At 44.5% G+C, this 15281-nt stretch overlaps 1 protein-coding gene across 4 annotated transcripts in view; it reads left to right on the top strand.

The window, feature by feature from the left end:
• Positions 1-15281, top strand: part of LOC140410690 (intersectin-2-like) — a 377319-nt gene that overhangs the window by 286814 nt on the left and 75224 nt on the right. For all 4 annotated transcript variants that reach the window (XM_072499106.1, XM_072499104.1, XM_072499105.1 and 1 more), the window contains 2 exons: positions 7448-7544; positions 9316-9507. In XM_072499106.1, the coding sequence (XP_072355207.1) occupies positions 7448-7544; positions 9316-9507 (289 nt within the window). The remainder of the gene's footprint in view (positions 1-7447; positions 7545-9315; positions 9508-15281) is intronic.

Genomic DNA, 15281 nt, shown 5'->3' with positions numbered 1-15281 from the left:
CAATCCAGGACGAGATAAGAAGGAAGAGAAAACCTTTTTGCAAGTCTAAAAGGAGAAATTTAACTGTGGCCCTAGAGGAATATAGGGGGAGGGATTCTCCGTTTTGCTGGCACCCGGGGGTTTCTCGACAGCGTGAAGCTGTCCCACAATGGGAAACCCCATTGACCAGCCGGCGTAATGGAGAATCCCGGCGTCGGGTCGTGGCAGAAATGTGGCGGAGCGGAGAATCCAGCCCGGGAAGTGCAAGAGGGAATTTAAGAAAACAAAAGAAGAGCCAAAAGGGGGGATGGGAAAGGACTTTTGAATAAGATTAGAGAAAACCCTAAGATATTCTATAAATACATTAAGGGAAAGGTTAACCAGGGAAATAGTAGGGCCCATTAGAGACAAAGAGTGCAATCTGTGTGTGAAGGTGCAGGACATTGCAAGGGTGTTAAATGAATACTTCTCATCGGTCTTCACTCAGAAGAAGAAGAGCATAGGTACTGAATTCAGGAAATGAGACTGAGGACCTTGAGCAGTTTGATTATAGGAGGTGAGGAGGCTCTGACGGCCTTAAAAATAGACAAATCAGCAGGCCCAGGTGAATTGCATCCCAGGCTGCTGTGGGAGGCATGGCAGGAAATTGCAGGGGCTCTGACGTAAGTTTTTAATTCCTCTCTGGCCATGGGGGAAGTGCCAAATACTGGACTACAGCTAATGTTCCACTTTTCAAGCAGGGTGGTAGAGATAAACCAGGGAATTATAGACCGGTGCATCTCATGTCAGTGGTGGGGAAACTATTGGAGAAACTTCTGAAGGAGAGAATTAATTTCCACTTGGAAAGGCATGGATTCATTAGGGATCGTCAACATGACTTTGACAGAGGAAGGACATCATGCCTAAAAAATTTGATAGAATCTTTTGATAAATTGATCAAGTGTGTGGATGAAGGAGGTGCAGTTGATGTAGTTTACATGGATTTTAGCAAAGCCTTTGACATGTGAGACTGATTGAGAAGGTCGAAGCACATTGAATTCAAGGAAATTTGTTGAGATGGATCCAAAACTGCCTTAGTAATAGGACACAAAGGGTGGTGGTAGAAGGCTGTTTGAGTAACTGGATGCTGGTGTCCAAAGACATACCACAGGGACCAGTGCTGGGTCCCTTATTGTTTGTTTTATATACACAAATTATAGAGACGAGAAAGTGGGGGAATGATAAGTAAGCTTGCAGACGACAGCAAGATTAGTAGGGTGGTTAACAGTGAAGAAAAGGGTCATAGATAACAGGAATATATAGATGGGTTGGTCAGATGGGCAGATGATACTTAACCCTGACAAGTGCGAAGTGATGCATTTTGGAAGAAGAAACAGGACAAGGGAGTATGTAATGAATGGCAGGGCACTAGGAAGTGCAGAGGAACAGATGGATCTTGGGGTACTTGTTCACAGATCCCTGAAGGGGGCAGAGCAGGTGAATAAGGGTAGTTACAAAGGTATATGGGACACTTGCTTTTATCACTCATGGCTTAGAATATAAGAGCAAGGAGGCTATGTTGGAGCTGTGCAGAATGTTGGTTACGCCACAGCTGGTGTACTGTGTACAGTTCTTCACCTCACTATAGGATTGCACTGGGGCTCAGAGCAGATTCGCCAGGATGTTGCCTGGGATGGAGCATCTGAGCTCTAAGGAGAGACTGGGTGGGCTTGGATTGTTTTCTTTGAAGCAGAGAAAGCTGAAGGGAGATATGATTGAGTTGTATAAGATTATGAGGGGTTTGAACAGGGTAAATATGAAGCAGCTGCTCCCCTTGGTTGAGGGGTCAATAACCAGGGGCATGGTTTTAGGGTGAGAGGTAGGTGATTCTGAGGGGATTTGAGAAAATCCCTTTTGAAAAAAAATCACCGAGGTGGTGAGAATCTGGAATGCAGTGCCTTGGAAGGTAGTGGAGGCTCGAAACCTCACAATCATTAAAGAGCACTTGGATGAGCATTTGAAACACCATCAGATTCAAGGATACAGGAAAGTTCTGGGAAGTGGGATTAGCACAAGATAGATAGTAGTTATTGTCGGTGCAGACTAGATGGGTCGAAGGGCCTTTTCTGCACTGAATGAGACCAGAATCAGGTATGTTTTCAAGTGAATCCAGAGGAGGGTATGATCATCTGATAGTGTTGGATTATTTGAGTTGTTCTATTTTTAAAGAACCAGTTTTTAAAAAAGTTATAATTGTGCTTCTGCAATTTAAGCACTTGCTTTGTCGTGGCTATTATGAAAGTCATAAAGGAAATAACATTCAAAGGGGTATTAACAAATCATACTGAAGGACTTATGAATAACGTACATGCACATAATGTTCATTTAAAAAAAATAGATAATGAAGGGGGCTTATGTGTGATTATTGACAACTTACTCTGTGTAACTCACTGTTAAAGCCACATTTGGAATATGATGTGGAATTTTTGGCAGTTTCCCCTCAGAGAAATATTTACAGTCCAGACATCCTTTCCTTGCTTCATAAGACCATAAGACATAGGAGCAGAATTAGGCCACTTGGCCCATCGAGTCTGCTCCGCTATTCAATCATGGCTGATATTTTCTCATCCCCATTCTCCTGCCTTCTCCCCATAACCCCATTCCCCTTATTAATCAAGAACCTATCTATCTCTGTCTTAAAGACACTCAGTGAATTGGCCTTTACAGCCTTCTGCGGCAAAGAGTTCCACAGATTCACCACCCTCTGGCTGAAAAAATTCCTCCTCATCTCTGTTTTAAAGAATTGTCCCTTTAATCTGAGATGGTGTCTTCTGGTTCTAGTTTTTCTTACAAGTGGAAACATCCTCTCCACTTCCACTCTATTCAGGCCTCGCAGTATCTTGTACGTTTCAATAAGATCCCCTCTCATCCTTCTAAACTCCAACGAGTACAGACCCAGAGTCCTCAAACGTTCCTCATACAACAAGTTCTTCAGTCCAGGGATCATTCTTGTGAACCTCCTCTGGACCCTTGCCAAGGCCAGCACATCCTTCCTTAGATATGGGGCCCAAAACTGCTCACAATACTCCAAATGGGGTCTGAACAGGGCCTTATACAGCCTCAGAAGTACATCCCTGGTCTTGTATTCTAGCCCTCTTGACATGAAAGCTAACATTGCATTTGCCTTCTTAACTGCCGACTGAACCTACACATTAACCTTAAGAGAATCGTGAACAAGGACCCAAGTCCCTTTGTGCATCTGCTTTCCGAAGCTTTTCCCCATTTATAAAATAGTCTGTGCCTAGATTCCTCCTTCCAAAGTGCATAACCTCACACTTTTCCACATTGTATTTCATTTGACACTTCATTGCCCACTCTCCTAGCTTGTTCAAGTCCTTCTGCAGCCCCCTTGCTTCCTCAATACTACCTGTCCCTCTACAGATCTTTGTATCATCTGCAAACTTAGCAACAGTGCCTTCAGAACCTTCTTCCAGATCATTAATGTATATTGTAAAACGTTGTGGTCCCAGCACAGACCCCTGAGGCGCACCACCAGTCACCGGCTGCCATCCTGAAAAAGACCCTTTATCCCCACTCTTTGCTTTCTGCCAGTCAGCCCATCCTCTATCCATGCCAGGATCTTACCCTGAACACCATGGGCTTTTAACTTATTTCACAGTCTCCTATGCGGCACCTTGTCAAAGGCCTTCTGGAAATCTAAATAAATCACGTCCTCTGATTCTCCTTTGTCTAACTTGCTTGTTACCTCCTCAAAGAATTCTAACAGATTTGTTAGACATGACCTCCCTTTGACAAAGCCGTGCTGACTCAGTCCTGTTTTATCATGCACTTCCAAGTACTTTGCGATCTCATCTTTAATAACAGACTCTAAAATCTTACCAATGACCAAAATCAGGCTAACCGGCCTATAATTTCTCATCTTCGGCCTCCCTCCCTTCTGAAACAGTGGTGTTACATTAGCCACCTGAAAGATCATCACTAATGCCTCCACAATTTCCTCAGCTATCTCTTTTAGGACCCTGGGGTGTAGTCCATCCAGTCCAGGTGACTTTGCACCTTCAGACCTTTCAGTTTCCCCAGAACCTTCTCCTTAGTAATGGTCACTGCACCTACCTCTGCCCCTGGTTCTCCTGGAGCTCTGGCATCCCACTGGTGTCTTCCACCGTGAAGACTGATGCAAAGTAACTATTCAGTTCGTCTGCCATTTCTTTGTTTCCTATTATTACTTCTCCAGCCACATTTTCTAGTGGTCCAATGTCTATTTTTGCCTCTCTCTTACCTTTTATATATTGAAAAAATCTCTTCCTATCTTCCTTTATATTACTAGCTAGCTTGCACTCATACTTCATCTTCTCCCCCCTTATTGCTTTTTTAGTAGTCACCTGCTCGCTTTTAACGGCTTACCAATCCTCTGGTTTCCCACTAATCCTCGCCACTTTGTATGCCTTTTCCTTAACCTTTATGCTGTCCTTGACATCCTTCGTCAGCCATGGATGCCTTGTCCTCCCCTTAGCATGTTTCCTCCTCCTTGGGATGAATTTCTGTTGTGCCTCCCTAATAACCCCCAAAAACTCCTGCCATTGCTGTTCCACTGTCTTCCCTGCTTGGCTCCTTCTCCAATCAACTCTGGCCTGCTCCTCCCTCATGTCTTTGTAGTTACCCTTTTTAATTGTAATTCCGTTACATCTGATTGCAGCTTCTCCCTCTCAAACTGCAGGGTAAATTCGATCATATTGTGGTCACTGCTCCCTAAGGGTTCCTTCACCTTAAGTTCCCTAATCAACTCTGCCTCATTACACATCACCAAATCCAGAATTGCCTGTTTCCTAGTAGGCTCTGTCATAAACCTCTCCAAAAACCATCTCTTAGACATTCCACAAATTCCCTTTCTTGGGATCCACTACAAACCTGATTTTCCCAGTCCACCTGCATATTGAAGTCCCCCATGATTATTGCAATATTGCCTTTTTTGCATTCCTTTTCTATCTCCTGATTTATTTTCTGCCTCACAGCCTGACTACTGCTAGGGGGCCTGTACATAACTCCCATCAGGGTCTTTTTACCTTTGCGATTCCTCAACTCTACCCACAGAGATTCTATGCCTTCTGATCCTATATCGCTCCTTGCTATCGATTTAACTTCATTCCCTACTTACCATGCAACCCCGCCCTCTTTGCCCATCTGCCTGTCCTTTCGATAGGACAGATATCCTTGGATATTTAGATCCCAGCCCTGATCCCCTTGCAGCCACGTCTCATTTACCTTGTTCCGTATACTGCGCTCATTTAGGTACAACACCATCAATCCTGCATTGGCCACCTCCCTTTTCACACTCGCCTCAGTCACTGTACCCTGTACTGTGGCCCTTTTTGATTTTTGACTATGGCTTCTCTGCCTTACACTTTCCCCCTTACTGCTTTTTATTTATGGCCCCGTCTTACCTCCCTCCGCCTTCCTACATTGGATCCCATCCCCCTGCCACATTCGTTTAAAACCCTCCCCAACAGCTCTAGCAAACACCCCCCCTAGGACATCGGTTCCAGTCCTGCCCAGATGCAGACTGTCCGGTTTGTACTGGTCCCACCTCCCCCAGAACCGGTTCCAATGCCCCAGGAATTTGAATCCCTCCCTCTTGCACCATCTCTCGAGCCTCGCATTCTTCCTATCTATCCTGACATTCCTACTCTGACTAGCACGTGGCACTGGTAGCAATCCTGAGATTACTACTTTTGTGGTCCTAACTCCCTAAATTCAGCTTGTAGGACCTCGTCCCGTTTTTTACCTATATCGTTGGTGCCTATGTGCACCACGACAGCTGGTTGTTCACCCTCATCCCCCCCTCCCCCCCCCCCCCCCCCCCCCCCCCCCGGAATGTCCTGCAGCCGCTCCAAGACATCCTTGACCGTTGCACCGGGGAGGCAGAACCGCCTGTTTATTCCCCTTACGATTGAGTCCCCTATCACTATAGCCCTGCCATTCTTCTTCCTACCCTGCTGCGCAGCAGAGCCAGCCACGGTTCCATGAATCTGGCTGCTGCTGCCTTCCCCTGGTGAGCCATCTCCCTCAACAGTCTCCAAAGCGGTATATCTGTTTTGCAGGGAGATAACCGCAGGGGACACCTGCACTGCCTTCCCTCTCTTGCTCTGTCTTTTGGTCACCCGTTTTCTATCTCCCTCAGTACCTTTCACCTGCGGTGTGACCAACCCGCTAAATGTGCTTTCCACGACGTTCTCAGCATCGTGGATGCTCCATAGTGAGTCCATCCGCAGCTCCAGAGCCGCCAAGCGGTCTGACAGGAGCTGCAACTGGACAAGTGAAGGAGCCGGGGACAGTGGACGTGTCCCTGAGCTCCCACATCGCACACGAGGAGCATGACACGGGTCTGGGATCTCCTGCCATGTCTTAAACCCTAGGTTAACTTATACAACTACAATTCCAAAAAATGATAGAAAAAATAAATAAATATACAAATGAAAAGAAAAACTGCTTACCAGTCACAAAATCATATTGGCCCAATCAGCCAGCTGTTTAGCTCCAGGGCTACACATCCACATTGGTGGTCATCATGATATTTCTGTTGTATGGGGAGCATTTAATTTAGTTTATTTCATTTATGACTTATATATTACATTAATGCCACTGTCTCATAAGTTCAGAGGTGAAAACAGTGTTCTCACAGCCAAAGGAAAGTCATGTATTTTGCAGTAAAAAAACAAAAAAAGAAAGTTGCACCAGTAAATGGGTTTGTAATTAAAAACAATTTGGTCTTTGGCTCTTGCTGGAGATGTTAAACTTCAATGTAGAATTATAGAATTTACAGTGCAGAAGGAGGCCATTTGGCCTATCAAATCCACACCGGCCCTTGGAATGAGCACCCTAGTTAAGCCTCCATCCTATCCCAGTAACCCCACCTCACCTTTTGGACACTAAGGGGCAATTTAGCATGGCCAATCCACCTAACCTGGACATCTTTGGACTGTGGGAGTAAACCAGAGCACCCGGAGGAAACCCATGCAGACACGCAGAAATTCTCTTTTTTTTCTCAATTTTTAAAAATAAATTTAGTATATCCAATTATTGTTTTCCAATTAAGGGGGCAATTTAGCGTGGCCAATCCACCACCCTGCACATCTTTGGGTTGTGGGGGTGAGACCCACGCAGACATGGGGAGAATGTGCAAACTCCACACGGACAGTGACCCGGGGCCGGGATTGAACCCGGATCCTCAACGCCGTAGGCACAATGCCGCCCCTCGTCGACATTCACAAGGGAGCTTCACACTTATAAATACTTGGCTGACTTCATGTCATTTTGAGCTCTTGGATGGAGCACCAACTAACAGAAAGGATCTACATCAGAATACGGATTAAATTGAACCGCCTATTATTACCTGTGATGTTGAGCATGTTGAGAAATGTTTTTTATTCCACTGCTTGTTTTCATTTTTTATGGTCTTTTTCATTCACAGGCCAGAGGTAAAAAGCGCCAAAAAGGATGGTTTCCTGCTAGTCATGTCAAGCTGCTTGGGCAAAGTAGTGGAAAATCCACTCCAGCTCCAACTCCAGGTGAACAGAATGATGTTTCTAATGGCTTTAGGGTGTGACTTGTGTTTTCTTAATAGTCTAAGACTTGATTTGAAAAGTAGTGCTTTATTCTAGTGAGGGTAGACATCCACTTTTAAATCTTTTAAAGTGTTAATTCATTCACAGATCTGTTGAGCTTTTGTTTGAGAAAGAAAGAATTTGGATTTATTCAGCACCTTTCACAACCGCGGGATGTCCCATAGCGCGTAAGAGCAAAGAAGTACTTGTCCACTCTTGTAATCATAGAATAATACAGCGTAGAAGGAGTTATTATCCCCAGCATCCCTATTCCAGCTCTGTAAAAGAGTGATTCAATTAGTCCCACTATCCTGCCTTTTCCCTATAGAATTCAAGGGCTGGATTCTCCGATTTGAAGTGCGGACGGCGGCATGGGAACAATGGCGTTTTACGCCCGAAAAGACGGTGTAAAAGCTGCATCAATCCTCTGTCTGGTTGGGGGGGGGGGGTGGGGGGGGGGGAGGGGGGGGCTAGCAGGCACACAGCGTCAAGCCCCCGGCTTTAGCTGCGGATACGCCCGGAGAATTGCCGGATCCGTGGTCGCGCATGCGCACGGCGGCGACCTGCAGCGGCTGTGCCGTGTAACATGGCACCGGCTGCGCGCGGATCCGGCCTGCCAAATAATGACCCCCTCTGGCCAGGCTCGCCACCCCAGACCACCCCGACAAGTGCCCCCAGCCCCTGTCAAAGCCCCCCCCGCCTGCGGAACGGCTCCCACCCAACTGCCGGCACTAGACCCAGCCGCGATGCCGGGTTCATGAAAATAAATAGCATGAGTGACCCACGCCGTCGGGAACTCGGCCCATTGGGGGGCGGAGCATTGGGGGAGGACCTCGGGTGACGTCCTGAGGCCGTCCATACGGCATGGGGCGTACTCTGTGAGTATACCATTTTGGAGGGGGCGGAGCATCGCAAAAGCGGTGCCGCCCCCGATTTCGGCGCAAACGTGGACTCTCCAGTCGATTGCCGAACGCGATTTTGGCATCAGAGACCAGGGAACCCGCCCCAAGTCTTCAACCAATTGCTTTCAAAATTTACCATTGAATCTGCTTCCAATACCCTCTCAGGTAGTGCTTCCAGATCATAATTTTCTCTTTAGTTCTTTTTTCCTCAAGTCTCCTTTTTTTGACATTTCAAGTATGAGAACTCTGGTCATTAAACCTCCTGCCACTGGAAACAGTCACTCCTTACTTATAAGCACTCGTCATGATTTTGAACACTTCTGTCACATTTGCCTTTCACCTTCTTTATTCGAAAGAAAACGATTCCAATTTGTCTAGTCTCTCCTCAAGAATTGTGGCACAAAACAATAATTTGGAACTGGATTACTGATCCAGTAACATGACCACTGCACCATCTATTGCAAATTGCTTTGAGAACACAATGGTGGCTCTTTTGATGGTGTAGGGGAGAGAATTCCAGGTTAGTAGCCTAGCAATAGGGTGGGAATGAGGGTTGGCCATTTTAACTAAAGACAAGATATTGAGTTCATAATTTTTGAAGTTTGTGAATCAAATTAAATTTTGTGCATTGTGGCTTTACAATTATTTGAAAACCTTCTCCCAACCATATTTATGTTTCTAATTCTTAGGCACTGATTTGCAGTATTGTTTGTTGTTTACCTTTTTTTGAGGTCTACTTTCTCTCTGCTTATGCCCAAATCTGTACTTGGATACAAATGATCTCTCTGGCAAGCTCACTCACTTGATTTCAAAATGTTTTATTTCTTTTCCAGTGTGTCAGGTCATAGCTATATATGACTACATTGCCGTGAATGACGATGAACTCAGTTTCTCTAAAGGGCAGTTGATTAATGTGCTAAACAAGGATGATCCTGATTGGTGGCAGGGAGAGCTAAATGGAATAAACGGCTTATTCCCTTCCAATTATGTCAAGATAACCACAGAGTCGGATCCAAGTCAGCAGTGTAAGTAATGAAAACCTATTCAAATATTATCCTGCAAAGTTGAGACAAACACCGGTAAAATAAAGTTTAAATATTTTACTCATCAATTCTGGCTGTGTTCTGGCACAGCCAGGTAAAGGGTGAAAGACCAGTGTGGTGAAATCAAGTGAAAATAGTTCATACAAATTTAACCCGATAAGCAAGCACTTTGGCCCTTTTTAATAATTTGCAAACCAAGATTTATTTTTGGGGCTGTTGCCCTGTGGCCTTCCTGCCTTTGCAGCTAAAATGAAATACAAACACAGATGCTGGAAATTTAAAGTAAAATAGAAAACATCGGGAATACATGGCAGGCCCACTAGCAAGAGTAAATGGAAAATCTGATTGTTGATCAGTGGTGCAAATGAAAGCAAAATATACAGGTGTAATTTATAGTCATTGGCAATAATTGCCAATAAAACCTATTGTGCTGAAAAATGCTACATTTGAGCTGACATTCTTGGAGCAAAGTTCAGACTGATGCAAGCAATAGTCTTAGAGTCATAATGACACAGAGGGAGGTTGTTTGGTCTGTCGAGCCCTTGCTGGCTTCCTGAAGAACAATCAGTTATCAGAAACGAAAGGAAATGCAGCTACAGTATAAAAATGTGAAGCTGTTACAAATGGAATATACATCAAGAGAAGGATCATTAGTTCCAGTCGTGGTAAATAAGCTAGTCCTGCTTTATAGACCTCTTGCCTGCAATTGATCAGTCAGAATCAGTTCAATATGAATGAGACTGAATTTAACTTAATTCTTAAGTATGGCTATTCGGTGATCTGTCCGATTCACCTATGTTGACAGGCTGTTCTGAAAAATCATTTAGCAAACATTAGTTTAATTTTCCAATATCAAAATGATTGTAACCTGTAGGGCTTTGCATAAAATTCACTAATTTCAAGCTGCACTCAATGCCCAGTGTCATTACCTGGTGTGTTACTGAAGCATTTAGACCAGAAATCCTTGTTTTAAATCAACAGCCTTTGCTGAGGCAGCTTAGCTGGGCAATAGTGGGGACTCACCATTGACCTCAGAGCTTGGGAAAGGAAAAACCAGGTGGGATGCTTATTCATGATCACTATGCAGTTACTTTTGGATACTGGATGAGAACGGGATTTTACTCACCTCCTGATTTGAGTTGCCTCATTGGCTTAGTACTGACAAAGCCTTAGTACTGACACAGCAATCTGACTTTAAAAAAAATTAAGGGTTGGGGTATTAAAACGGCATTTACTTGTGTTTCAGAAATATGTGGGTTCAAAATTCGGTTTACAAATTATGATTTAATGATTAGGTAAGTCGTCTTCCAGTTCACACCTCCATTTAAATCATCCGACTTGAGGAAGTATGTCTTTTTTAAAAATAAATTTAGAGTACCCAATTATTATTTTTCAATTAAGGGGCAATTTAGCATGGCCAATCCACCTAACCAGCACATCTTTGGGTTGTGGGGGCGAATCCCATGCAGACACAGGAAGAATGTGCAAACTCCACACTGACAGTGACCCAAGGCCGAGATTCGAACCCGGGTCCTCAGCGCCATAGTCCCAGTGTTAACCACTGCGCCACCATGCAGCCCTTTTGAGGGAGTATGTCTGATACATAGATAAATAGAACATACAGTGCAGAAGGAGGCCATTCGGCCCATCGAGTCTGCACCGACGCACTTAAGCCCTCCCTTCCACCCTATCCCAATAACCCCTCCTAACCTTTTTGGACACTAAGGGCAATTTAGCATAGCCAATCCACCTAACCTGCACGTCTTTGGACTGTGGGAGGAAACCAGAGCACCCAGAGGAATGTCATTAAAACATAATTACTTCCGACACTTTAAGGTATCATGGTCAGACTTGAATTCCAGCCATCACTATCTTGTCATCACTTCATACCTTCAGAAGAAATAGGATTGCAATTTTATTTTGCCCCACTGATTGTGGAGAGTTTAAAAAATATATACTATTCCCATGTGTGAAAAGGCAGCGTGCTCCTGCTCACAGTCTGCTGTTAAGTCTCTTGTTAGTCCTTACTGTGATTTTATTTTTAAGATAGAGATTTCACAAATTAAAGCAGCAGCTTTTATTTAACAGTAATGTCTACCAGGATGGATTAATGACTTGAATAGGAACACAAGTCTGGTCAGTGATTTAATTGGCCGATCTATATCTTAACTTTATTTACCTGCCTTGGATCCAGAACCCTTAACAGCCTTGCCTAACAACATAACATCAGTTTTGAAGTTTTTCAACTTTTAAATTAATCTAACCTCCCAGCTTTTCGAGAAAGAGACTTCCAGAATCCTGGGATCCTTTGTGTGAAGAATTGTTTTCTGACTCCTTGTTCAGAAACTAATTTCTCTGCTGAATGAATGCTGATCAACAAACCTTAAGTTCATTGCCAAGTAGACTTGTCAACTTTTGTCCATTTTCTTTTTTGAATTTTTATCAATATCCTAGTTTGGTTGGTAAGTGTGCAACTACATAAAAATCAGGAGACTCTCAAATTTAATACCTGATCTATGCTGGATTAGCTGATCTTGGTGGGGAGGCAAAGGGACATTGCAATTGACCAAAATGCTAGGAGAGGGGAAAGAATCTGAGCTTTGACCTCTTGTTGCTATCAAGTAACTCATTGAGTCATACAGTACAGAAGAGGCTCTTCGACCCATCGGGTCTGCACCAACAAAATACACCAAGTCTGCACCACCAAAGTACACTAATCCCACTTCCCAGAACTTGGTCCATAGCCTTGAATGTTATGATATTTCAAGTCTCATCCATGTAATTTTTTAAAGGTTGTGAGGTTTCCTGCCTCTACCACCCTCCCAGGCAATGCATTCCAGACTTTCACCATCCTCTGGCTGCAAAGATATTTCCTCAAATCCCCATTGAACCTCCTGCCCCTCACCTTAAAATTATGCCCCCTCATTACTGACCCTTCAGCTAAGGGGAAACATCTGCTTCCTGTTCACCGTATCCGTACCTCTCATAATCTTATATCCCTCAATCAAGTCCTCCCTCAGTCTTTTCTGCTCCAAGGAAAGAAACCCGAGCCTCTCTTCATAATTCAAATGCTCCATTCGAAACACCATCCTGGTGAATCTCCTCTGAACCCTCTCCAGTACAATCACATCCTTCCTATAGTGAGGTGACCAGAACTGCACACAGTACTCCAGTTGTGGCCTAACCAAAGTTTAGTATAGCTCCAACATAACCTCCCTGCTCTTATAATCTATGCCATGACTTATAAAGGCAAGTGTCCTGTATGCCTTCTTAACTACCCTATTAACCTGCCCTGCTGCCTTCAGAGATCTGTGGACAAGCACCCCAAGCTCCCTCTGTTCCTCTGAGGTTCATAGTACCCTACCATTCATTGAGTTCTCTCTTGTCTCTTTGTCTTCCAAAATACATCATGTTACACTTCTCAGGGTTAAATTCCATCTGCCTCTGATCTGACCTACCCATCTGACCAACCTACCTGTACCTTCCTGCAACCTAAGACCTTTTTACTCACTATTTACCATCCTGCCAATCTTTGTGTCATCCGCAAACGTATTTATCCCCCCTGCACTAACCTCATCTACGCACCCAATCACCTGCTCGAGAAATCCAATCAAATCTGTTAAGCAAATCTGTCCGGCTAAATGCACACAGTGTCTCCCCGGGTATTCTCTTCCCTTTAATATACTTATGCAATATCATAAGATTCTCCCTAATCTTACCCACCAGTGCTTTGTATAATATAATAATCTTTATTGTCACAAGTAGGCTTACATTAACACTGCAATGAAGATACTGTGAAAAGCCTTTAGTCGCCACATTCCGGCGCCTGTCCGGGTACACAGAGGGAGAATTCAGAATGTCCGAATTGCCTAACAGTATGTCTTTTGGGACTTGTGGGAGGAAACCGGAGCACCCGGAGGAAACCCACACAGACACAGAGAGAATGTTCAGACTCCGCCCAGACAGTGACCCAAGCCAGAAATTGAACCTGAGACCCTGGCGCTGTGAAGCAACAGTGCTAACCGCTGTGCCCCTTTTTGGTCTCCTAATTGCTTTCTTAAGTTTCCCCCGAACCTTCTATACTGCACTAAGGACTCTGCTGATTTGCTTCCTTTGTACCTTCTAAAAGCCTCTCTTTTCTTTCTTATCCAATCCTGAAGATTCCTGGACACACAGGACACTCTGGACTTGTTGCTCATACATTTCACCCTGAAGGGAACATGTTGAACCTGTACTCTCCCCATTTCCTTTTTGAATGCCCCCACTGTTCTGCTGTAGATTTACCCAGAAGTAAAGACTTCCCAATCTACTTTGGCCAATTCCTGCCTTATTCTAATAAAATCTGCCTCCCCCCAATCCAAAAGCATTTTTTGCAGACTATCTTTTTCCTTTTTCATAACAAACTTAACTGTACTGTATTACAGAACATTACAGCGCAGTACAGGCTCTTCGACCCTCGATGTTGCGCCGACCTGTGAAACCAATCTAAAGCCCAGCTACACTATTCCCTTATCAACCATATGTTTATCCAATGACTATTTAAATGTTGGCGAGTCTACTACTGTTGCAGGCAGGGCATTCCATGCCCTGACTACTCTCTGAGTAAAGAACCTACCTCTGACATCTGTCCTATATCTATCTCCCCACAATCTAAAGCTATGTCCACTGCAGTCTCACGGCGCCAAGGTCCCAGGTTCGATCCCAGCTCTGGGTCACTGTCTGTGTGGAGTTTGCACATTCTCCTCGTGTTTGCATGGGTTTCGCCCCCACAACCCAAAGATGTGCAAGGTAGGTGGGTTGAACATGCTAAATTGCCCCTTAATTGGAAAAAATGAATTGGGTACTCTAAATTAAAAAAATTTTTTTTTTAAAGCTATGTCCCCTTGTGCTAGCCATCACCATCCGAGGGAAAAGGCTCTCACTGTCCACCCTATCTAATCCTCTGATCATAGTGTATGCCTCTATTAAGCCTCTTAACCTTCTTCTCTCTAACGAAAACAGGCTCAAGTGCCTCAGCCTTTCCTCATGAGATCTTCCCTCCTTACCAGACAACATCCTGGTAAATCTTCTCTGCACCATTTCCAATGCTTCCATATCCTTCCTATAATGCGGCAATAATGCAGAACTGCACGCAATACTCCAAAAGCGGCCGCACCAGAGTTTTGTACAGCTGCAACATGACCTCATGGCTCCGAAACTCAATCCCTCTACCAATAAAAGCTATCACACCGTACGCCCTCTTAACAACCCTATCACCCTGGGAGGCAACTTTCAGGGATCTATGTATATGGACACCGAGGCCTCTCTGCTCATCCACACTACCACAAATCTTACCATTGGCCCAGTACTCTGTATTCCTGTTACTCCTTCCAAAATGAATCACCTCACACTTTTCTGCATTAAACTCCATTTGCCCCTTCTCAGCCCAACTCTGCAGCTTATATGTCCCTCTGTAACCTGCAACATCCTTCCACACTGTCCACAACTCCACCGTCTTTAGTGTCATCCGCAAATGTACTCACCCACCCTTCTACGCCCTCCTCCAGGTCATTTATAAAAATAACAAACAGCAGTGGCCCCAAAACAGATCCTTGTGGTACACCACTAGTAACTGAACTCCAGGCTGAACATTTCCCATCAACGACCACCTTCTGTCTTCTTCCAGCTCGCCAATTTCTGATTTAAACCACTAAATCACCCTCAATCCCATGCCTCCGTATTGTCTGCAATAGCCTACCGTGGGGAATCTTATCAAA

This window comes from Scyliorhinus torazame, chromosome 4, assembly GCF_047496885.1.
Source record: "Scyliorhinus torazame isolate Kashiwa2021f chromosome 4, sScyTor2.1, whole genome shotgun sequence".
Taxonomy (NCBI): Eukaryota; Metazoa; Chordata; class Chondrichthyes; order Carcharhiniformes; family Scyliorhinidae; genus Scyliorhinus; species Scyliorhinus torazame.
The sequence above is the reverse complement of the archived record's forward strand: the minus strand, read 5'-3'. Positions and strand labels throughout refer to the sequence as shown.